The 24,087-nt window shown below is 40.2% G+C and overlaps 1 protein-coding gene and 1 pseudogene across 1 annotated transcript; both read left to right on the plus strand.

Moving 5' to 3' along the window:
• The first annotated feature begins 632 nt into the window (after window positions 1–632).
• ADAP1 (ArfGAP with dual PH domains 1) lies at window positions 633–17,646 on the plus strand. The gene is made up of 12 exons (XM_026694912.2): window positions 633–851; window positions 2,078–2,271; window positions 4,264–4,394; window positions 5,572–5,663; window positions 5,766–5,845; window positions 9,161–9,273; window positions 9,549–9,695; window positions 10,551–10,634; window positions 10,907–10,969; window positions 12,580–12,651; window positions 14,447–14,678; window positions 16,539–17,646. Exons 2-12 carry the CDS (start codon window positions 2,127–2,129, stop codon window positions 16,565–16,567), a joined length of 1,188 nt encoding a protein of 395 aa, XP_026550697.1. The 5' UTR covers window positions 633–851; window positions 2,078–2,126; the 3' UTR covers window positions 16,568–17,646.
• Window positions 17,647–18,343: 697 nt separating this feature from the next.
• Window positions 18,344–19,633, plus strand: LOC113430396 (urotensin-2 receptor-like; annotated as a pseudogene).
• The last annotated feature ends 4,454 nt before the right edge of the window (window positions 19,634–24,087 follow it).

A 24,087-nucleotide genomic window follows, 5' to 3' on the forward strand; every position in this document is an offset into this window, starting at 1 on the left:
CCTATATCTCAGTCTCTGTCATCTGAAGTAAGTTTCTGTGGAACATATGGCTAGCTTGCACTTTTAAATGGTTTCCTGGATCTTTCTATACCTACTCCAGTATATGCATGTGAAACTGCTCTCTGAAGTTCACTCACGGGTACAAGCAGCAATACGGACCTTGTACTTTTGTTACAAAAAGAGAATAACACAGTGACTGCATAAATAAGCACTAAGTAGGCTCCCTGGGGGAAGGCTGTAGGTAGTTTTGAGAATCTAGCAATAGTACTTAGATTTTGTGGCACTCTAAGCAGTTTACAGAGTCAGCATATGGCCCCAATAATCTGGGTCCTCATTTCACTGACCTAGAAGGATGAAAGGTTGAGTCAACCTTGAACCGGTTGAGATCGAAGGAATCAAACTGCAATACTGCATTCTAATCACTGCACCACCACAGATCATTGGTTAGCATTTCACTGCATGTTACACAGTTTACCTGCAAGAGCTTCCAACTGACCATTGTTGAACTGCCTCTGAATACCACCTGGAAGGTACAGCCAGATCAAAATGCAGCAGCAATGGTACCTGTTGGCATTCCTATGTATCACCTCTGCTTTGCAAGCTGCTTTGGCTGCCATTGGGTTTCAAATACAATTCAGTGTTCTGGTTATTACTTATAAAGCCCTGTATGGTATAGAGGCCTGGAGATCTGAGGAAACCACTTATCCCCAATTGTTTCTGCCAATCTAGTTTCTTCTGGCAGACCGGGTGTGCTCCAGGTTTCCTTTGTTAAAGATTGTCATCCTTCAGGATTGAGAAAGCATACCTCCTCTGTCACAACCCATTCACTCTGGAACAGCTTCCCCACAAAGGTAAAGATGGAGCCCTCTTTGTAGAATTTAAGAAAGCCTTGAAAACCTGTTTTTTGTGTCACTTTTAAATCATTTTAGTTCAAAATGTATGGTTTTGTGTATCTCTTCATAGAATTTGTTCTTGGTTTGTATATTGCCTAGTCCATCAGAACTATAATACATTTAAATGAATAGATAAAGCTATAAAAAGGATCCTTTTCTAAATGAAGCTGTCAGACACTATTCATCGTTGTATTGTACAATCTTGGGATGTAATGGAAAGTCAGATTTACCCTCTGAACCACAATTTGTTTCCAGCTAAATCCAATCTCTAATTTGCATATAAAGCAAATTAACTGTGGTTGTTTGGGCTTTTGGGAAAAAAAGGAAAACCCTAATCCTTGTTACTTGCCCAACTGTGGTGGAAAATTACAGATTCAGTGCCTCAGTCTCTTAACTTAAACGATCACAAATAGATGGGCATTGCTTGAAAATGTAAATTTATCTTCATACTGAATACCCTGGAATTACAGCCTCGTTCTGATAGCCATCACTGGATTGGTCAGTGACTCAAGTCACTGAATTGGTCATTTTGCCTTTTCTTTCAAGTCTGTAATAAGGCTACTAAGACAGTCTGGACTACAAAAATCCAGACTGTCTTTAGATAACAGCATAATTAGAATTGTGTGTATTTGATTGCTGCCACTTTTACTGCTCATCAGGATTGAGCAGTTTTATGGAGACCTTATTTCATGGAAGCAGCAGGCAAAGTGGAATTGGAGGCTCTTTTAAGGGAGCTGTTTGTCATGTGTAAAAAAATTCAGGACAACTTGAATGTGTTTGATTCATCTTGATGTTCACACACCCCACTTTTTTTAAAAATAATCTCCAAATAGGATTCATTCCAATAGGTGACTGATTACAAGTACTCTGACCTTATCAAAGGGGTGGGGAAGTTACACACAGTATTGTTAATCACAGAGCAGTCTGCAAAGTGCTTAAACTTATGAGCTTGTCCTTCAGCCCCTTCTGAGATGGAAAATCCGGTTTTGTGGTTAATAGCTGTATTTCCCTTTAAGTTTACACCCACAGGGTTGGTCTCCTGAACTATAGCACTCTCCTGTCACTTGAGCCTACTTAGTACCCTTCAGCCTGAACTTGCTTTGGATTATAAAAGCAGCCTGTCATTCAAGTTGCCATGCAGGGACACTGACTGTTGTTTTCCTGTCACTCTTCCCATGCAAAAGAGAAAAGAAAGGAAAACCTACTTCTCTACATAAGTCTGATCTCCTATGCATGCGGAGGAGAGAGAGAAAAAGGCACTGGAGGATTAAAAAGCAACTGAGAAAAATGGCTGCAGAAGATGGGAAGAATACAAGCCTCCTCCAGGAAGTTCGGAAGAGAAAAGAAAATGCCATGTGTGCAGATTGCGGGCAGCCTGGTAAGGAAAGGGGAAAATGGTGGCGGTAGCAGAAATGAATAGCTAACAAAAATAGCTCTTGAAAAAAGCAATTGCAGTAACTTGGAAGAAATTCAGATGGAGGAATTATGCCTGGCATTTAGGACAAGGAAGAGATGGTTAATATTGTATGATTTCTTAAATATGTCATGGAATGCTGTGTATGCTATATATTATACGTTAAATATTTTGTTCTACTAAAGATTAAGAATTCTGTAACTCTGCAGACAATAGTAGCCATCTAAACTGGAATGTGCTTGCTGTTGTCTCTGTGACTTTCCATTCAGGGATGAGAATCTATGGCAATCTAGACGTTGCTGAACTACAATTCCAAACGGCCATCATGATTGGCCATGCTTCCGATGGGTGGTGGGATTTCAAGTTCAGCATCTGGGAGTAAGTAGGAAGAAAGATTGCTTCTACCACCAAAGAATAAGAGTGAATTCCTTGTAAGATAGAAATGAAGAATGGTAATACTACTGTATGGAGATTGTGGAAGCATGAACTCACTGGATTTAGTTAAGTGAAGAATTACCATCCAGGTAGAGACAAATATTTGAAGGTATCCAGTTTTTTGAGGTATTGGAGAAAAAGATTGGTATACTGGGGGGATTTTTTCCCCAAATACAGGAAATGGATGTAATTAAGAAAACCTTAAGTATTGGGGGGAGTGTGTGTGCATCCTGGAGATGGCATGTACATTGGAGGTTTAACAAACCACTTGGGCTGCAGGGCTGGGTGGACTTGGAACTGATGCAGGCCACTGAAGAGCCATATATAATGAAACAATGGGATATTATCTAATAAAATCTTTTGTAGAAGGTATTTTTTTTAACCTTCGATATTATAATTAGAAACAGCAGCGTGCAGCTTTTTAATCCTATTTGCATTGTTTATAGCTTCGGTAATCTGGATCAGAAAGGACAGAAATGAAATGCCTTTGTTAGGACGTGGAGTTAAAGCCTTTTCCAATTCTCTGATATCACCATATTTTTGCCAGGCCCTTAACGGGAGTTCCCGCAAAGTGCAGGAGACTAATCTGGGATTTTGATCTATTTTTAAAGTATTTGCAGAGACTTGCCTCCTTAAAAAAAAGGTTTAGGGGATTTATATTTTTATTTTGGATAGCACAAATCTCACCCTTAAAACTACTCCCAAATAGAACAAAAAAGAAGTTTAAAAAATTCTGCCGTACTCATTCCATGACATCACAGTACTGTGCAGCCTATACATCTCCAAGTAGGACTCCGAAAAAGGCCCCAAGGAGGGTCCATGCAGGGGTGGGATTCCACCAGTTTGCACCTATTAGCTAGAACCGGTTGTTAACATTCTAAGCAGTTGGAAGAACCGGTTGTTAGAAGAAATTACTGGCCTAATCCTGTAAGGAAGGCAGGAAGGAAACATTCTGGTGTTGCTTACAGAAACTGCCTCTCCGTTAACCCTTATTACATTCTTGGCAGGACTAGACTTCCTGTCTCAGGAATATCTCTGGAGTTTTTTTTTTTTTCCTCCTTTGCTGGTACTTTGCTTGTGTGGAGTTCAAAGTTACAATGGCACTGAAAAAAGTGACCTATGACCATTTTTCACACGTATGACTATTGCAGCATCCCCACAGTCACGAGAGGCCAGACGAGGAGATGTGTGCCTTGATGTGACTGATGTTGAGTTGGCCACGCCCAGCCAATAACATTACCACCAAGCCACGCCCACCAACTAAGCCACGCCCACAGAACAGGTTGTTAAAAAAATTGAATCCCACCCCTGGGTCCATGTCAGTTCTTGACTGATAAATAGTCTTGAGACATTAGGTTGAGGAACGGTGTTGCAACTCACAATGACGTAGGAATAATAAGTAGCCGTGATAATTAACTGATAGCTACTTGGACCTTAAGGAACTTTAGCTCCTTACAATTTATTGTGCTGAATTTCACAACAGTCAGTCCATAATCACTGATGTTGTTTGATTCTGTTCAGATCCTTGCTGGGTCTCCTGTACTTTGGGTATTTTCATCTGCTGTGAGTGCTCAAAAATACACTACCAAATCCCTAACATAAGTGAAGTTAAATCAATAAAGAAGAACTGCTGGGAAGAAAGCCAGATACAGGTAAGTGCTATGCTGAGAAGTTTCTTGGCCTGCTATTTGTTTTAGTCATGTAACCATCTTTTCTCTCAGAGGCATTGAGGGAAGCAGATGGCAAGAGAGGGAAAATTATTTTTTTCATAAATTGCAGCAGCAGGGAAGGAATTATATGCCCCGATTTTAGACAAAGAAACTATAAATTCCCGGTTCAGCTTTAACTGCAGCAGCTGAAGTCCTTTTATTTACAAGTCAGATACTTTTCAGATGTGGCTGTATGCTAGAAGAATACTTTTCTTACAAGATCAGGGATATTGCTTTGCTGGCTTTCCAGCATGCCTACTTCAGATTTTTGTTTCCTACAGTTAATGGAAAGAGATAGTCACGAATCTGGACAGACTGACAAATCAGGGCTGTTTTCAGAAAATTAACTGCCTAACTTGAAAGACTGCTGAGGGCCACAGGCAATTCTACTGCCTCATACCACTCGTGTCTTTGAGCAATTTATGAAGCAAAAGGGTGTAGCGGTGTAAAGAATTCAGAAAAGGGTTCAAGAAAAACCCCTCTCAATCTCAGATGCTGTTAGGCCTTTGATGTAGGACAGGTCAAGAAACAGGTGCAGTAAAGATATTAGTTGTCTATTTTATTGTAATAAGGTAGAATAACAGTATCTTGAAAGGCTGTCCAGATTTCTCTCTGTCCCACCTTTTCGCAAACAAAATTAAGGGGCGGTTACTTTGATTTTTCTTTCTTTCTTTTTTTGTGCCTTGATTCTTGACAACTGCCTGGATGTGTCCCTGCAGTTTTCTTGGCAAGGTTTCTTGAAGTGTTTTGCCATTGCCTCCTTCATAGAGCTGAGACAGAGTGTCTGTCCCAAAATCACCAAGGCAGGATTAGAATTTGCAGTATCATGGACTCTAGACTGATGCGTTAACCACTAGGCTAAACTGTTCTCTTTCAAGACTGTAATCATTTCTGAAAGCTGCCTCTTTAATGACTTGCTTCTTCCTTCCAGAAGGTCAGCTCTGCATTCCTTTACAGGAGCTAATTGGCAGAGAGAAAGTTTTCTACAGAATATGAGGATTGAGGATAGTTGGAGCTTGGATAACTGAGAGGCAGAATGCTCTCAGCTCATCTTCATGCTACTAATGAAGATCATTTCTGTGCAAAGGGAGATGTGCAATTGCCTTTTCTTGCTTTACAGTTTCTGGCCCAGCACGGGAATGCACTGGCCAAAGCAACGTACGAGGCTCATGTACCTGCTTATTACTACCGCCCATCTTACAATGACTGTCAGTAAGTGCTATAACTCTTGATTAGAGAAGGTACAGGAGATTGGGTGGTAGGCATTCTTGGACTTCTCTTACTGGCTTAATCCCTTGTGGTGATGTCTCACAGAGTCCTGAGAGAGCAGTGGATACGAGCCAAGTATGAACGGAAGGAATTCTTGGAGCCAAAGAAAGTTCTTTATTCTAACGGTAACAATTCTATGGTAGAATTTCTACAGTACTTTTATTTATCATTTATTTATGCAAAGGTATATTTGTCTTAAGCAAATTAAAACTTGGGGAATATTTTTTTCCAAACAGCATGTTGGAAGCCCTGAGACAAAGCCCAGTGGGAACTGCTTAAAAATAATTGGACCCAGACATTTAACTTGATACCGATAGAAATCTATCTCTGAATATACACCTCTGCCTAAATGGAAATTAAGGCTGAGTTGTCAATTTTGCTTTTATACAAGACTCCTGAAATATATTAGTGTTGTTCATATATGCTAAAGTATGATGTTTTTTACGTTGGTTGGTTGGACAAGCCATAGTGCTCTGGATCACAATCAAGACAAGAGATAATGGATGCTATCAGGTTCACATAAAATGCTATGCCCAAAGCAAGCAAGCAAATAAATTACGACTTCAATTTATGTGTGAAATGCGCCATTCGGACTAATTTTCAAAACTGACTGTAGGAGCTATCAGAGAAGACAGGATGCTGCTATGGAGCTTACAATATAGTCTGGGTAGCATGTATCAGCAGGATGATAGATTGTAATTCAAGAGAAAGACTAGAGTTTGGTGGCAAAATATGTGGTTTGAGAAATTGCCAGTTTCCATTCCTGGCATATTCTTGTAGCCTGGTGAAATTGAAACTTTGGAAATGGCTGCCCATCTATGTCTAAAATACTAGGCCAAATGGTTTAGTGCTATGACTGATTGCCACTGTACTTATAATATCATAGTTTTGTTACTGTTTGCAAGCAAAAAACACAGAAAGCATGTAGTAGCTAGTTTGGTTTAGTGCCACTGTAAAAGCTCCTTTGTTTTCAGAAAAAGAGTTTCACACACCTGAAGAAGGGAGAAGACAATTGCAGAGTCTCAGAGATGGTGGTACAGGTGTAGTTAAAGCTGATCCCATATCCCACATTGCTTTCCAGAGGAATTAATATCAGCTCAGACATCAGTTAATCAGGGTTTGAATAACATATTAAACCATATCCACAACTAACATCATAATTGCAGAATGTCATTAAGTTTCTCATTTAACCAAAATGGCCCAGAAGGCCAAGTTACCTTCCATGGCAGAAGGCAGCTGCTTATGTTTCCAATGCTTAAGCAAATAACAGGCATACAGTTCACTTTTCAGAAACCTTCCTTTTAACAGGCCCACCGATAGTTGATAAAGTGGTATTGTCGGCGCTACTGGTAATACTTCACAACATAGGAAGTGTCATAGTGTGGCAGCCTGCAAAAATGCAACAGGAAGAATTCTAGCTCAATATTTGTGGTCTATGCATGTTAGAAGATGTGAAATTACACATCAGAGGATTTGAAGACTTTCTCATGGGGAGACAGGCAGAGCAAATTTAGAAATAAAAAATTAAACATTTCCCCCCACATTCTTTACTGTAGAGTGTCCCCAGTTGAATTACTAGTACTGAATAAGGTAATAAAAGCCCTGCTTGTACAGGCTCTTAACTAACTACAACTTGTACAGGCTCCTAAATAACTACAATTAAGGAATAATAAGGAAAAGGGACCTCTTGCAAAAATGAGTAGAGTTTAGAGTAGAGAAATCAAGGATTTGGCCTTGCTGAAGTTGAATCAGTTTTGTTCCTGATTCAAAAGATGAAGTAGCACGATGAGAAAGAGTTATAGGTACACAACAATTTAGAATTACCATATCTAGACTACAAAAAATTAAATGGGCAGAATGAGATACTGGTCGCTTGAATTTTAGTAGCTGAAATATGTTAGGCCTAGTTACAGCTTCTATGAACCTGGGCACTATGGCCTGTAATTGGAAGTTACAGGATTATAACACAAAACATCTGGAAGTACCAAGTATCATCATTCCAAATAATGAACTCCAGGCAGACAAGACTCTGACAGTTCGTTCAGTTTCAAGAAGCTTTTTATTGAATACATCGTATCGGCATTCAGAAAGGTGAAGCTAGCTCTAAAGGGTTCCCACGCTTAGTAGGTAAAGGTTCCCCTCGCACATACGTGCTAGTCGTTTCCGGCTCTAGGGGGTGGTGCTCATCTCCTTTACAAAGCCAAAGAGCCAGCGCTGTCTGAAAACATCTCCGTGGTCATGTGGCCGGCATGACTAAATGCCAAAGGCGCACTGAAAGCTGTAACCTTCCCACCAAAGTGGGCTCTATTTTTCTACTTGCATTTTTACATGCTTTCAAACTGCTAGGTTGGCAGAAGCTGGGACAAGTAATGGGAGCTCACTCTGTTATGTGATGATTTGAACCGCCAAACTGCTGACCTTTCTGATCGACAAGCTCAGCGTCTTAGCCACTGAGCCACCCATACTTAGGGATAGTTAAAAGAATAGAAATGTCCCACTCCCCTGTGTCCTTTAGGTCTTGTGGGCCAATCAATTCAGGCACAAGTTCCCACTCAGTTCTGGCAGGTGTCTATTGACATGGCCTTGGTTCACCCGCCAGCTGGTAGATGTTTTCACTAGTAGCTGAGACATCACATTCCTAAGTTCCCCCATCCCTTCCCCCATGAATGGCAACCAAGAAACGAAGCAGGAGTAAGCATGAGAAAGAATGGCTTCAGCTGGAGCCATTTTGCAGGTTGACACCAAATGGGAAAGATTAGGCCAACTGGGTGATTCTGACTTGATATATACAGGCAATAATATTTGCAGTAATGAATTTAGCCTTAATGTGGTTTTTTTTAAAAATGTGGTTAAGCATATTGTCAGAAGCTAGTTGCAGTTTATAACCTAGGCTTTAGGTTTTAATCTGATATTGATAATTTGATAAATGGGCAGTTCTCACTTAATGGCCAGTTGCTTAGCAGCTGTTTAACATTCCAATGGACCCCAGAAAAGGTATTTACAACCTGGATTTGAAGTTCAATGTTTGGAATTGCAAATGTTTGCTCCTCAGTCATGTGATCACATTTTGGGCTCAGCAACCAGCCTGCATTTATGGCTGTTTGCAGGGTCCCGCGGTCACATGACTGTAATATACAACTTCTTTTTTTTGCAGGAAACCAGTTTTTAATTCTGGTTGCTGGCAAGAAGTGTTCATTGGGTATAATGGGCTTGCTTCACAACCACTGTTTTGCTTAACAAGTACTCAAAAAAAAGTTGTAAAATAGGATTGATCAGGTGAAGACTTACTTAATGATGGGGAGAATTTAGAATGTAATTCTGAGCTTAATTATAGCCATAAGTCAAGGACTACCTGTGTGACCTAGCCATTGTGACTTCATATATCAAAATTAAAAAAGATTTAACACAACCAACACTGCAGCTTGCATTTCTTCTCCTAGGCCTGAAGGAAGGGATCCTGTGGAAACGAGGCCGAGATAATGAGCTATATCAGCCACGCAGATTTCTTCTGTCTGAGAAAGAGAGATGTCTGAAATATTTTGTCAAACAGGATGTGCGTAACAACCAGCTTTTAAGTGACTCTTCTATGCAGAGTAGAGCCTTATTTAGGGTCAGAGAATCATTTGATGTCTCTTCAGTTCCTTTTCTTTCGTATTTTCAACTCAGCTTCCTGCAAGAACTAAATTTTTAAAATTCATTGGGGACAAAAAGATATTTCCTTTTTTTAAATGGGTGAGGGCAGAGATAGAACTTTGTAACACTCTATGTCTATCCATTAATAGCAAATGGATAGCAAAACAAATAATAGCAAAACCACTTTCTTCTCAGGCAAAAGAACCCAAAATAGAAGTTAAAATCGACACTGTCAATGCCATGTTCCAGACAGAAAAAATGAGGCATTCCAATGGCTTGCAGATCACTTATCTTAAACATAACAAGACTCGCAACATCTTTGTTTATCACGAATATGGGAAGGTATGAGGATCTGTTGTATATGTTTATTGCACAGCTATAGGAAATGATGGAAACAGTCTGAAATGTTGCTGCAAACTTAAAACGGTACATTTAAGACCCTCACTAGAGCAGGGCCAGATCATCCCTGCTTCTTGTGTCTTTTTCCTGTCTTCAACTCTTCCCTAGAAAAGAAGTCCTTGAAATGCAAGAACTCTCCATTCGTCATGACCTATTTATTGCCAGTAAATATATGCATAGTTGGATGCCTAATAAAGAAATTCTCTTTAGATGAATCTTCAGCAAGCTTCTCCAGAGCATGTTTAAAAATTTTTGCAGAGTTTTATACCTAACGTATCTAAAGATTGTTTTTTTCTTTTTCTCTTTTAATTCTTTCAAAGCTTTTTCTTTGTGCCAATAATTAATTTAAGAAAAAGGAAATATAGTTAGATGCACACTTATTACAACAAATTTGTATTCTAGTGTATTCTATGAATTCCTTCTGGAAGTTTCTATGGAGATTCTCAGTCATCCAGGTCATGGTTGTCCCAAAGATGCTTTTTTCAAGAGGCAACTGGACTTTCTGTTTTTTCTTTCAAGACGTTTTATTTCTCATGCAAGAAGCTTCTTCAGCTCTAACTGGATGGTCCCACCATCCAGTCAGAGCTGAAGAAGCTTCTTGGATGAGAAGCAAAATATCTTCAAAGAAAACCAGAAAGTCCAGTTGCCTCTTGAAAAAAGCACCTTTGGAACCTCTGGAAGTTCTTTATACCAATCAAATAAATTCCATAAGTAAACTGAGGATTGTTTCTAAGTAATCACCTTAAGACCAAGTTGCCAATCCTATTTTAATTTTTAATGTGCTTTTTCTCTTCCTAGGAAATTGTGGACTGGTTCAATACAATCCGTGCTGTAAAATTCCACCACCTTAAAGTTGCCTTTCCTGGAGCTAGTGATCAGGAGGTAAGAATCTTGCTAAACTGGATAGCTTATTAACAAAACTATATTACGGATGATGTAATTCCCTTGTGACATAACCAGTCTAATTATTTTCAGATTTTTGGCTATCTCCGTGAAATGGGATAATCATATGTCTCTGGACTCGTGCATGTTTTCTTCTCTGTCCAGCATGAATAGCTGGATAAAATAACAATTCATCCTAATCTTTAATTGTTGAAAGTAGCTAAGGCATTTTCACAGGTAATCCTCTTCTTCTTTTTTTTTTTTTGCTGCAGCTGAAAACCCGATTGACAAGGAATTTCCTAAGAGAAGGTTATATGGAAAAAACTGGACCTAAGGTACAGCTACTTATTGCTACTTATTGTTGTTTTTTGTTACCATTTACCCCCCCAAAAAAAAACAATAGAAGAGAATATCAGTAGCTCGGGATTAAAATGTGAAGTCCCTGATGTGTCTGATCTTGGTTATTTGCTTGCAGACATTTCATTACTCAACTAGATAACATCATCTGTGCTAGTGAGTATAAGATTTGCTCCCTGCTTTATTTATAGTAGCTTGCCCTGCCAATGTTGGGGTGTGTGTAGTTTTGCCCTTGGTGGTTCCTTGATTGAGGTATTGTTTCCTGCTTTCTTGTCTAGTGTTAATCCCTGCTTATCTGACTGGAGAGGATGTGTTTTGGTCTTTTTGTTTCCTTCTTTTCGTTTTGTTTCTTTTGAATGGTGTGTAAATCAGCAGTGGATCCTACCTGTTCCACTACGGGGGTTCGGTGATTGCTCGTGTGTGCAGGCACACCTAACGTACGCGCATGCGGCTTTCCTCACACCAGCTGAGGCCTGCAGCGCCAATCAGCTGAGAGGATAAAGAAGAGAAAAATGCAGGGACCGGTGGGAGGGCCCATCCTGCGCTTTCCTCTACTTTCTCCTCTCAGCTGATCATTGAGGATATTTTCTTTTTACTACCTGTTCAGCCCAACTGGTCCGAACTGGTAGCGTACCATCACTGGTGTAAATGTGGTTTATTTCTATGTGTCTATTACTGACTGAAAGTCTTTGATATATGAAAAGAAAAGGAGCATGAAAGACAAGAGTGTTCAATGATGTGGAATTCCAGATTTTCATAAAATGAACTGGTTTTTTTACTAAAGAAAGTGCAATGTTTTTGAGGTGAAAAGCCTCACGTTATCTTTGAGCAGGATGATGATGATGATGATTACCGTTACATACCATCAAGTTGTTGTCAACTCTTAATAACTATATAAGTAGATTTTCCCCAACATGATCTGACCCTAACCTGGACCTTCAGCTCTTCCAATAGTGCATTTATTGCTACTGTAACTGAGTCTACCTATTTGGCTGCTGGTCATCCTCTTCTTTTTCATTCCACTTATCTCAGCTTTTGAGCCTTCTGCAGAGCATTACATCTTTGCATAGGTGTCCAAAATAGGGTAATTTGAGCCTCAACTTTTCTTCCATGATTGAGAACTCTTGAGTTGATTTGTTCAATAAATCATTTGTTTGTTTACTGGTCAGCCAAGAAGTATTGAAAATATTCTCCAAGGTCTTCTCCAACAGCAAAAATCAAAAGTATTATAAGACCCAGACTCCAAAAAATGGCTGTTCCAGGACTAAAAATGAATTTGATTTATTGACTAAATTCAACTTCCTGTGTTGACATAATACACACTAAGCCATGCGCCATGGTTATTTTAAGTCACAAAGTCCATTCTGGTTTAGTATTATATGTGAAACCTTTATTGCAATGTTCTTGGAAAGATTAACTGGGAAATGTAACAAGCAGCACCAAAGGAAACAAGTAAACCCAAGATAGCCACTCTAGAAATTGACTCTAACATAGGTTAGGAATTGAAGTTGTTTTTAATGCTGCTTCCAAAGAATTGACCAGGTGAGGGCTCTCTCTTCTTATAAATGTCTGTGGTTGGTTTTCACAGCAAAAGGAATGTTTCAAGAAGCGCTGGTTCAGTCTAGATCACCGAAGGCTGATGTACTTCAAAGATCCTTTGGTAAGCCAGTAATTGATTTTGCCTTTCCTCTCATCTTCCTGATTTTCTCAGGTATTTAAATATATATTAGTCCAGCTGAAACATGGCCATTTTGTTGCTTGAAATAAAAATAGGGTTATTAGTTTTTGAACTCAATCCTATAGCTACCTAAAAACACCTATATTAAATTTCCTATTTTTTCCACTTGATTTTTTGCATATCAAACCTCTATTAAAAGCAGACCAGAGTGTTTCTCCTTTTATTGGTTGTGTACTCTAAGTTAGAGAGAAGAATTATCTCCTCAATTTGTAAAGTTGAAACAGCCTTTCCCAATTCAGTGCCTTCAAGATGTGTTTGAATTGCATGTCCCTGAATTTCCTACCAGGATTTATTCATCTTTGTTTATTCATCTTTGATTTTCATATGTTCCATATTTATAATCCATTATTAGCCCCAAAAATTGAGGAGAGCTTGTCAAGAGCCCAACTTTGACATTTTCCATTCCTAACTTCTTGTACAATCAAGGAAGATTTTGATTGCTGGGATCCTGAGGGCTCTAATAGCTCAGAAATTTGAAAGGTTCTTCCCACCCAAGGCTAAGAAATCACCATCTTTAATCCCTCAGTGTAACACGTAATTGTCAAAGTGAGTCTATAATAGAAAAAGAAAAGAAAAATATAAACAATATATATGTATATTTAAAACAAAAAATAGGCCATGTCAAATTTTTCAACTTTCAATTTCCAAACATTAGGGCTGCTCAAAAGTTGTGACGTGCCTTGGGGATTGTAAAGATACTTTGGTTACTTCAATATAATTTAGTTTGGTAAATAATTTCATAAACATCATAACTTTTTAACATTTGATTTGTTTCATTTTGGGCATTTAAGAACAAAAATAAAAAAAACCACGATATAAAATATACGTGTTACTGTTACAGTGAGATGTAAAAGTGACTCTGTTTTGAAATAACAATTTAAACTTTGCACCAAAGGAATCATATTGGTCAATCTTTTCATTAGCTCACCAGAGAGTCATTTCAAAGACTAAAAGTGAACAAATTTCTTCAGTCCAGGATTTTAGATCCAAAGTGATAGTTCCTTTTCAGCTGCATCCAAAGCTCTTTTTTTTTAAATTAATGCATTATTTTATTGCCTTTCAAATAATGACAAAAAACAACATAAAAATACATACATTGTCAAAGAAAAAATACACATTGTAAAATAAAGTAGGTTTGAAAAAAGATGATAGTTATATGAACCTATTAGAAATATATATGTACTTGAGTGATTGCATTAGATAGCTTTATATAAAATTGTAACTGTTCACTGCTAAAATGATATATTATGGCCTAGCTACACCCCAAGCTTGAGAATTCAAAATTGTTTTTAAAAAATAGATTCTAATTTTTGGTGTATAGTTTAGCTTTGCTAAACTATATGTGTATATGTGTAAACCTTATTTATCTTCCCCAAATTATATTAATAATATAATGGCCTTAACACAGAAGCAATTCATCAAAGGTTTCTTGTTTGTGTTTAATTGACTTCTCCACGAATGTTTAAGAAGGGCTATTAGTCAATCTTTTTTTAGTTACAAAAATGTATTCTGCTATTGTTTCAGTTCTTCCAGCTGCTACTTCTCTTCCTAAAGGTAGAATGTTGTAGCTAAAGAATCGGCACATTTCTCCCTTCTCAGTGATATCCCAGGAGAACAACCAGAGCACCTTTGGTAGCATTCTGTTATAAGTTATAACTATAGTCTAGAATCCCAAAATTACTTTTAAGGCAGATTTTTTTCTTCTTATCCCATGCAGGATGCTTTTGCTAAAGGTGAGGTTTTCCTGGGCAATGGGGAACAAGGATATAATGTCATAAAAGGATTGCCACATGCCATGCAGGGTAGGTTCACCTGGAAACATGGCATAATTATTGTAACTCCTGACCGCAAGTACATCTTCACCTGTGAGACAGAGAAAGAGCAGGAGGAATGGAAATCTGTCTTCAGCCATGTGATGGAGCAGCCCATGACGCCCCAGGAGTATGCAAGTAAGTTTCAAGAGGATATTTTCATTCTATTCAGCCATGAGAAATTGAAGACAGGGGATCGCCCTAAGGTGGTTGCTGATTTTTCTCTTGGTGTTCTTCCCCTTCTAATTTGGTAAATTAAAAAAAATGAATTAAGAAGTAAGGAGTGGCAAGCTACATTGAAAACTGTGTATCTTTGTCAGTGTGTGTCTCCACTTGCCTTTAAGTTAAAAGGTTGACTTCTGTTGACTGCCTTGAGAAATCCATGCAGTTTTCTTGGCAAGATTTTGGAAATGGTTCTCCATTGCCTTCTTCCTAGGACTGAGAGGGTCTGGCCCAAGGTCACCCAGGTAGCCTTTTGCTTAAGACAGAACTCAGAATCTCTCAGTTTCTAGCGTAATACCCTATCTATTACACCAAACTGTCTCTGTGGTAAAGTGGCAACCTCTAATAATAATTTAAGGCTCAAATGGACCCTGTAAGCTTAATGGGAGACTACAGCTCAGTGGCTTGTTTGTGACTATGCCAATGTACCCAGAAAAAGGACCAAGGTAAGCAATGGCAGTCGGGAGAAGATGGCAGGTAGCATTTTCTCAAACGAATGTTTTGTAATTGGTTCTGTCCCCTATGGAAGCTATTTTGTGACTATTGCAAGATTCCCCTTTACATGCTCTGAACACTCTAAATATACCTACCAATCCAGTGTTTCTCAACCTCAGCAACTTAAAGATGTATGGACTTCAGTTCCCAGAATTTCCTAGCTGGTGTGTTGTTTGTGGAATTTTGTGAGTTGAAGTTCATGCATCTTAAATAGTTGCTGAGATTGAGAAACTCTGAACTGACCCATAAGAAGAGCTCCATTTTTGCTGGCAGAAGGTTGCAGGAGGCCGTCACAACTGAAAACAGAGCTTGGGAGCCTGTTTTCACTGGCATAGCGCGCAGACCACCACAGGTGCCCCCGACAAGAATGATGTCAAGCTGGCCACACCCACCCTGGCCATGCCCACTCTGGCCCCCCCGAGGTCAAACACAACCCTGATGAGGCCCTCAATGAAATTGAGTTTGACATTCCTGGCTTAAATTATTATGCTTTCACTAGTCACAAGGCAAGAGGCTCTCTAAGGTAAAGGTAAAGGTTTCCCTTGTCCAGTTTTGTCCAACTTTACATGGTGGTGTTCCTCTTCATTTCTTAGCCATGGGAGGTAGCATTGTCTGAAGAAACTTCTCTGGTCATGTGGCCAGCATGACTGTACGACGAGGCGCATGGAAGGCTGTTGGGTAATAAAATGCAGCTATTTTCTCTTGTTGCCACTAGGCACTGCCCACAACCCTTGGTCTCTTCAACCAACAGGGCTAGAAAAGTAATTCTAAAATAAATTATGTCATATGCTCAGCAATAAAATAACTGTACAGAGTTGCAGAATTATCACCCCACCCCCCCTTTGCCTATGGCTATTCATATTTGCGGGGGACGTGGTGGCTCAGTGGCTAAGATGCTGAGCTTGTCAATCAGAAAGGTCGGCAGTTCGGCGGTTCAAATCCCTAGCACTGCGTAACAGAGTGAGCTCCCGTTACTTGTCCCAGCTTTTGCCAACCTAGCAGTTCGAAAGCATGTAAAAACGCAAGAAGAAAAATAGGGACCACTTTGGCGGGAAGGTAACAGCCTTCCGTGTGCCTTCAGTGTTTAGTCATGCCGGCCACATGATCACGGAGACATTTTCAGACAGCACTGGCTCTTTGGCTTTGTAACGGAGATGAGCACCACCCCTAGAGCTGGAAACAACTAGCACATATGTGCGAGGGAAACATTTACCTTTACTATTCATGTTTGCCATAGTAGATTTATAATATATTTTCTTTCTTTCTTTCTTTTTTTTACAGTTGAAGCTAATTTCAGGACCAAACATTAACATCTCTGGGGAACAGTGAGTTGCTGCTAGTTTCTTGGTCTACAGTTTTTGGATAACAAAGAAGAAAAGACATTCTGGAGTCACAACAGCCTATGCATTCTCTCAGAGCTGGAAGAAGTGTTGAAAGAAATAAAATCCATCTAGACAGCCCTCTGCCAAAATACTGCTGGACGCCTGCTTCTCAAAATCGTTTATCATTTTGACCCTAAACTACACTTGGTATGGAAATAAGCAGCACAAAGACTGATGTAAAGCAGCTGAAGGATGCTACTGCCATGCCCTACAATATATTGAATGGTTTGTTTTTTATTGACCAAAATGTTCATATTCCCATTTTGTGCTACCACTGCTTGCTGCAGATTGGCCACTATTTGCTCTACTTGCTTGGTATTATGATAGAAGCGAAGCAAATTCTGAAACAAGAGGAAGGATCATTAGCCTGGAAAGTAAACTTTGCACACTTCAAAAATGGCTTGGAATTATCTCAGTTTGTCTTTTTTAGGCTTCCATGCAACCCTGAAATAAGATATGTCTGTTTTAATTGTTCAGTTGTGACTTTTAAAGCAGCGGAATCTTTTTTTCCCCTCATACACACACACACACACACACACACACAAATAGCAGGAAGCTTTACTAAACAGTAAAGAAGTGAGGTAGGTGCAAGATTCATAGCACATTTCTTTCAAAACATTTTCAAAGTTCCTGGAAGCTATGTCAAAAGAAGAGATTGCAGGAATTGGATATGTTTAGCCTTGAAAATGAGGGTAGTGGGTGGAAAACATGATAAATGTCAATTTCCGAAATTGGTGAAAAGATCCTGTCTAAATTAAAGTAGAGGAAGAATCATAGAAATACGAGGCTTGCTTTAATATGAGTTCTTGCATTGATTGGGAGTTGGCTTTGATTGTTTAAAAGCTGCTTTAAAATTTATGATTCTCCAAACCTCATGACATCTGTCACAGACCACTGAGCATCCTGGTTAGATCAAGACAGATATCAGGTATAATTTGATTAAAAAGACCTGTATTTTATTTCAGATATATTTAAAATATCTTAAAATTACAATGCTACACAAGCAATTCTGTGTGTCCCATTTTTTCACACGTAAATTTATCAAAAGGGGAATTCTTTTCAGTGCCAGCCAACCTTTTCTGTTATACCATAGAAAGTTGTGTTGATTCCACTAACTAGTTTGTCTTACTCCATCCTAGCCCTCTTAATTTTCTATTTTTATTCTAAGACAATTAAAGACATTCCTTCTCTATTACAACAATGCACAAAAAGGCAGAAACTTGACAGAAAGCCGAAGGAAGAACATGGGGGTTAGATGGGTGGGAAGACATCAGGGTTTAAATACACCGTGTCATTCTCCATTAGCTAACAGTCCACTAGTTATTGCTGAGAATATTAGCATTTGAGTGTGAAGCGATGAGTCAGACACATTCCTCCTCTGTAAAGGGGAATGCTATTTTTGAGTAGGGGACAGGGGCAGCAGAAGAGATGAGGAAGAAATCTGTTGGATTGCTCCGAGAAGATTGATTTGCATTAATGGTCTAGCAGATGAATACCGGAATACAAAGAGAAATTAAAGACTCACAGATGCACAGAGGACTCAATCTTTGGAGGTAGAAAACAGAAAGAAGAAACCATACTGTTTCATTCATAAAGTGCAACGGATGTCCTTCTTTCAGTTGTGGTCTTTCTGTAAGGAATGATAAGAAGCATGGCTGAGCAGGATGTGCAAAGAAGGCAGTTGCCATCATTCCTTATGAAGAACAGGTTTCTTTCCTCATATCCAACCTATTTTGGTTTTTGCCCCATCAGCATTCCCAACCCTCCTTGTTGATCTCGATTGCCAGACTTGTGAGGCACAAAATGTGTCTATGTTACTTTTCTGTGGAATTGGAGTGCATTTTGACTATTCAGTGATGGCAGAACTCATTGAAGAACCATTCTGGGGCAATTTCTCAGATGAAGACATTGACTTTAAGGAGCAGAGTTCTCTCACGGGAGTTTTGGGAGCAATCCTGATGTGCTTCGTTGGGATGACAGGGAATATCTATACACTGGTGGTGGCGTTTGGCAGCATGGCAATTCGTTCAGCAAGCTGTTTGTGTGTGTTTGTTATTAACTTGGCCTTGGCAGACTTACTCTACCTTTCCATCATCCCCTTTGTGGTCTGTACCTATTTTCCCCAGGACTGGTTCTTTGAGGATGCAGGATGCAGATTTTTGCTTAGCTTGGACTTGCTCACAATGCATGCTAGCATCTTTCTGCTGACAGCCATGAGTTTGGAGCGTTATTGAGCAGTTACGATTGTTGGAAACAGTTATCGTAAGGTTGCCAGCCTTGCTGTGTGGCTTCTGTCAGTGTTGCTTACAATACCAATGATGGTCATGATCCAGCAGCGGGAAGGTGGAAGCCATAAACATATTTGCTTTCCCACGTGGATACCTGATGCCTTCCGAGTTTACCTCACAGTTCTCTTTGGCACTAGCATCCTAACACCTGGCCTTGTCCTAGCCATATTGTACTCACGTCTTGCATGGAACTATTGGATTTCTACAAAAACTATGCAGCCTCAGGTGACGGGCAGAATGTTGAAACAGAAGCTGTTCTCCAGAATCTTCAGCATCATTGTGGCCTATTGGGCTTGCTTTGTACCATTCTGGGCCTGGCAATTAGCCAAATTGTACTGGTCAATGGACTTGGAGATTGGCTCTACTGCTCAGGCTTACCTCAACTTCGGTGTTACCTGCTTGACCTATAGCAACAGTTGCATCAACCCATTCCTTTATACCTTGCTAACAAAAAAATACCGTGAGTACATAGCAACTCAGTGTGAGGAAAGACAAGGCAGACAGTTTGCCTTCTTCAAAAGCGGACGAGATGCAAAACCTCAAGCGGAACATGTATCTGCAGCAGAGGGACTTGACCAGATTGAAGAAACTGAAGATATCCATTAATAATGAATGTCAAATATGTCATTGTTCCTCAGGTTCATCCAACTCACTTAATCCAAGAACTTCAACCTTTTGGGCTCCATGGGTACACTGAGAATTTTGATAGCACATGATAGGAACTCATGCAGATTAGTGAGAATATTCCTCTCTAGACCTTAAAATAATCTCAGTCTACATTTTCCTTACTCTGAGCTGTCAAGCACACTTCCAAATTAAGCAGGGGCTGCAGCCACTTAACATTTTTATTTTCAAGGATTGCTGGTGGAGATTATGAAGGCTTAGAGGGGTATTATTCAGAAGGAAAAATAGTGCTAAAGAGTGGCATATTGCTTTGAGTCCTAGTAAATTATGATTTGATTATTCTTCAGAACCAGCTGGGAAGGGTAATCAGCATAAAAGGAGATATCCACGATAAACTGGTAACAATAGGCACCTTGCTGCAGATGCTAGATAAAGGTGTGCAAAATGTAATGTGTTTCGCTATCGGTGATTCAGTCAGGTAGCCTAAGGGGATGAATCATCCTGGCACCTATTGGCCATTTCAGGCTGGCGTGGGGGCAACCTTCCCTTCTGGTCTCTGGGCATCTCCTTCAGGGTCATTTTCTTCCAAGGAGATGAGAGAACCCACCTTTTTCAAACCAGGTTTTCCTACCACCTGACAGAAATTGCAGATCACTTCATGGGCAGGCTCAAGATGCCACACTTATGAAAAAGTATCCCGCTGAACCTGGGGAGGTTTTATTATTTTTAAGGGTGGCTTTATCTGCAAATTTGGATGCTTTTTTTCAAAACCCTACAGCTGCACGTGCTGCTGTTGCTGAGAAAAGGGTAGGTGAACCATTGGGAAGAGAAGATTTAGAAAAGAATAGAGAAAGAGACTCAAAATAACCCTGCCTTGATTTTGTTTGGCATAAGATATAGTAAACAAAAATAGACAGGCTTAGTTTCAAGATATTGCTATTCTATCCTAGAACAATAAAAAGCATATCTGAAAACTCTACTGGCTTGTTTCCTGTCTATTTACCTCCAAGTGCTGACAGCAGTACAGTTCCTTCTGGTTCCAGGGTGGGTGGTGGGTGGGTGGGTAGCATTTTAAATGTGTGGTGGGGAAAAGTCTCAATGTCTCCTCGATGCTAATGCTTACATTCTTTTCTCAAAATTGAGAAAACAAAAAGTTGAAAGTAAAATGTTTGGTTAAAATCAGGGATTTAAGAATAAATAAATAGCTGTTCCTTAGCTTTCTGCAGTAATATTGTATTCCTGACATGGATGCTATTTCTTAAGTGAGAACTCTGCATTAATTTAAAAATAGCTCTAGACCTCTGAGCTCATTATGTTGCCTTGTTTAGAAGTGGAATTAATTTGTTTCTGGCTCAGCTATGGTGCATTTGAAACGACTTTTTTTTTCCTTTGAAAACACCTTGGGTCATTTGACCCTGTGGATGATTGTTTCTCCTTTATCAGAACTCCTAGCCTCACCATGCCCAGAGTTTGGGCTTCATCCGGTTTTTATTTTACAAACCACCAGACAAGAACAGATATCAAGAATATAGATGTTTATGAGGCAATTTATTTATTCTTGAGATGGAATGGGGGTGAGAGGATTTTTGTTAGTGGAGAACTTCTGGCAGCTCTGAGTGGATCAGTGATCTTTGCTCCTCATTTTCGGCATTTTGAAATTGGCTGGTTTGTAGAGGATGACAGATTGTTTTGCAAAACCAGGGAGTGGAAGAAATAGTAGTGTGGAAATATCCTTAGAATCATTAAATTAATATTAATTTTAGTTAAGCCATGTTGATTTTATTAATTTTAGTTAAGCCATGTTGACATACTGTAATCAAGTTTATTGGATCTAGCCTACTGTTGCCTGTACATGATATACAGGGGTGGGATTCAAATTTTTTAACAACCGGTGCTGTGGACATGGCTTAGGTGGTGGCCGTGGCTTTGTAGACATGTGATCAACCCTTAATCCCCCAGCTACAAGTCAGTCTGGGCCCCATCCAAAATTCAATAGCAAAATCAGTAATATAATTTTTAGCTGATTTATTTTAAAATGCCTGTTAAATCTCCACTGGATTTAATGAACCTATTTTGCTTTTAAACAAAATAGAATATAAGTGTTCCATTTAAAGTTCCATGCCCTTTCTGGCAACAGATATTTAAAACAACAGTAACAATTGCAATTCAAAACCCTGGCCAGAGCGATGCTAACCACCCAAGCAGATAACATAAATCAAGCCTTTCCCCAGACTCTAGGGCCTAGAAGGAGTGGAGACAAGAGCAAAGGGGCACTGCAGGTGGGAAGACCCTCTGTTGCAGAGCACCCAGCCTAGTTGGGTTGCTTACATCTTTCATTACAATACAGCTGTGTGATTCAACCAGTGTAACAACCACTTCAGTGAGCGTGTGCTTTGTGCACACGCAGAGTAGACGCACAGAGCACTTGCTAATTCCTTCTCTCTGTGTTAAACAGCTGACACATGGCAATCCGCTGTGCTGCACAAATCAGCTAAGCTTGAAAAACAGGATATAAAGCACAGACTAGAGCCGGGGCTGGTGGGTAGGCCCAACAGCTGATCATTGGAGCAAACTGGCTGGCTCACAGCTCATCCTTGGAGCTACCGCTTCAGTTGAACCAGGCTGAACCAGGAGAATCCCACCGCTTTACAATACCAGCCTTTCCAGCCATTGGCCATCCTGGCTGTAACTGATGGGTGTTTAAACTAAGCCCAGCATATCTGAAAGGTGGGAGAGAAGTAAAACTCATGTCAGAGTGATGGAGTCATTTTGAACTGATTGCTACTCTTCCTGTGGGGCAAAGCTTCAACCATAATAATACATGGGCAAAGAATCAATACAAACTCAAGGTAAACTGCTTCAAACCCAATTGCAGAAAATATGGCTTCAGTAACAGAGTGGTCAATGCCTGGAATGCCCTACCCGACTCCATTGTTACAGCCTCAAACTCTCACAGTTTCAACCTCAAACTGTCGCACCGGTAGCAAGAATTTGGCGTAGGTCACCGAACTGGTAAGTTCTGGCTGGCCACGCCCCCCACCCGGTCGCCCTCCTGCCCAATACTCGCTCAACCCCGCCCACCTGCCTGACATTCACCTAAGGTATTTCTTTTTTTTTCCTCCCGACAATCAGCTGTAGATAAGATCAGCTGTGTAGAGATTCCCCTTGCTGAGGCCCAGGAAGGCAAAAAATGGAGGGAGGAGCTCAGCCCCCCCTCCATTTTTTGCCTTCCAGAGCCCCAGAGGAGTCTTAGGGGAGCAAAAACGCCCCCTCGAGGCTCCTCTGAGGCTAGGAAGCTCCCAAAAACCGGTGGGGGCTGCAAAAAAGCCACACCCACCCAGTCACATGGCCATGCCCAGCAAGCCACGCCCACAGAACCGGTAGTAAAAGTTTTTGAATCCCACCACTGACCTCACCCCATTCCTAAGTCCGTAAAGGGGGCGTGCATAAGCGCACCAGCGTGCCTACCATCCCTGTCTTACTGTCCCCATTGCAATCTAGAAGAGGTTGTAGTCTGCATGATTCTTTCCTCACCACCAGATGGCAGATTGCCTTCTTTAGATAAAATAGGATAATTAGGAACCTGGTTTATCAGGACGTTCCTTGTGGGTATATCCAGGGGTGAGATTCAACCGGTTTTACTACCGGTTCAGTGACTACGTTTTGTGCGCACGTGTAAAAAAACCTTAAGTTGTTCCATCTGGACAGCTGAAAAGTGCTGTGTGTGGGTGTGCAGCGTTTGAAAAGCCTCTATTTTCCTGCTTTTTCAACCTCAGCTGTGCCGCGCAAAGCAGCTGAGGTTGAAAAAGCAGGAAATAAAGGACAGGTAAGAGCCCGGGCGGGCGGGCCAAACAGCAGCAAACACAAAATCGGTTCGGTATCTGCTGCTCTTCAGAGCTACCGGTTCTATAGAGACGGGCAGAATCGGTAGCATCCCACCCCTGGGTATATCTATGTCACATGCCCGGTTTAAAGCTGAGCCCCCATAGCCAGGAGGTGGGCAAGACTATTCCCTGGTGGATAACAGGTAACATAGCCAAGAGAGATTAACTCTAAAGTTTGTCTTTTATAAAATTGGCAGCCCACAGGCATTGCTCCGTGCCTTTACTCAGAACAGCAAACTGGTTCAGATATACAGGTAGTCCTTGACTTCTGATCACAATTAGCACCAGAATTCCCATTGCTAAACAAGGTAGCTTTTAAGTGGATTGGATTTTACGACCTTTTCTGCCACAGTTAAGCAAATAACTTCAGTGAATCATGTGGTTATTAAGCAAAGCCAGCTCCCCCCAACCCCGAGACCTTGTTTGTCAGAAACTGGCTGGGAAGGTGGCAAATGGTGATCACACAACCTGGAGACATTGCAACCATCATAAAAACATGCTGGTTACTAAGTATGCAAATTTTGATCACAAGATTGTGAGGAAAGCTGCTATGGTCATAAAATGTGAAGCCTGGTCATAGGTAACTTTCTTCAGTAGTGTTGCAACGTTGAATGATTGCTAAATGAATGGTTTTAAGTGGAACACTATATTT

This window comes from Notechis scutatus, chromosome 6 (genome assembly GCF_049901735.1).
Source record: "Notechis scutatus isolate UNSWTSFEM ecotype Mainland chromosome 6, rNotScu1.2, whole genome shotgun sequence".
NCBI classification, from domain to species: Eukaryota; Metazoa; Chordata; class Lepidosauria; order Squamata; family Elapidae; genus Notechis; species Notechis scutatus.

What these genes read in the sequence shown, in the direction of transcription:
- ADAP1 (XM_026694912.2), top strand. Translation starts at nt 2,127, where the DNA reads ATGCGGAGGAGAGAGAGAAAAAGGCACTGGAGGATTAAAAAGCAACTG. An exon ending in TGCAGATTGCGGGCAGCCTG is followed by an intron (nt 2,272 to 4,263) that starts GTAAGGAAAGGG and finishes GATTCTGTTCAG; the next exon opens with ATCCTTGCTGGGTCTCCTGT. An exon ending in TTTATCACGAATATGGGAAG is followed by an intron (nt 9,696 to 10,550) that starts GTATGAGGATCT and finishes TTCTCTTCCTAG; the next exon opens with GAAATTGTGGACTGGTTCAA.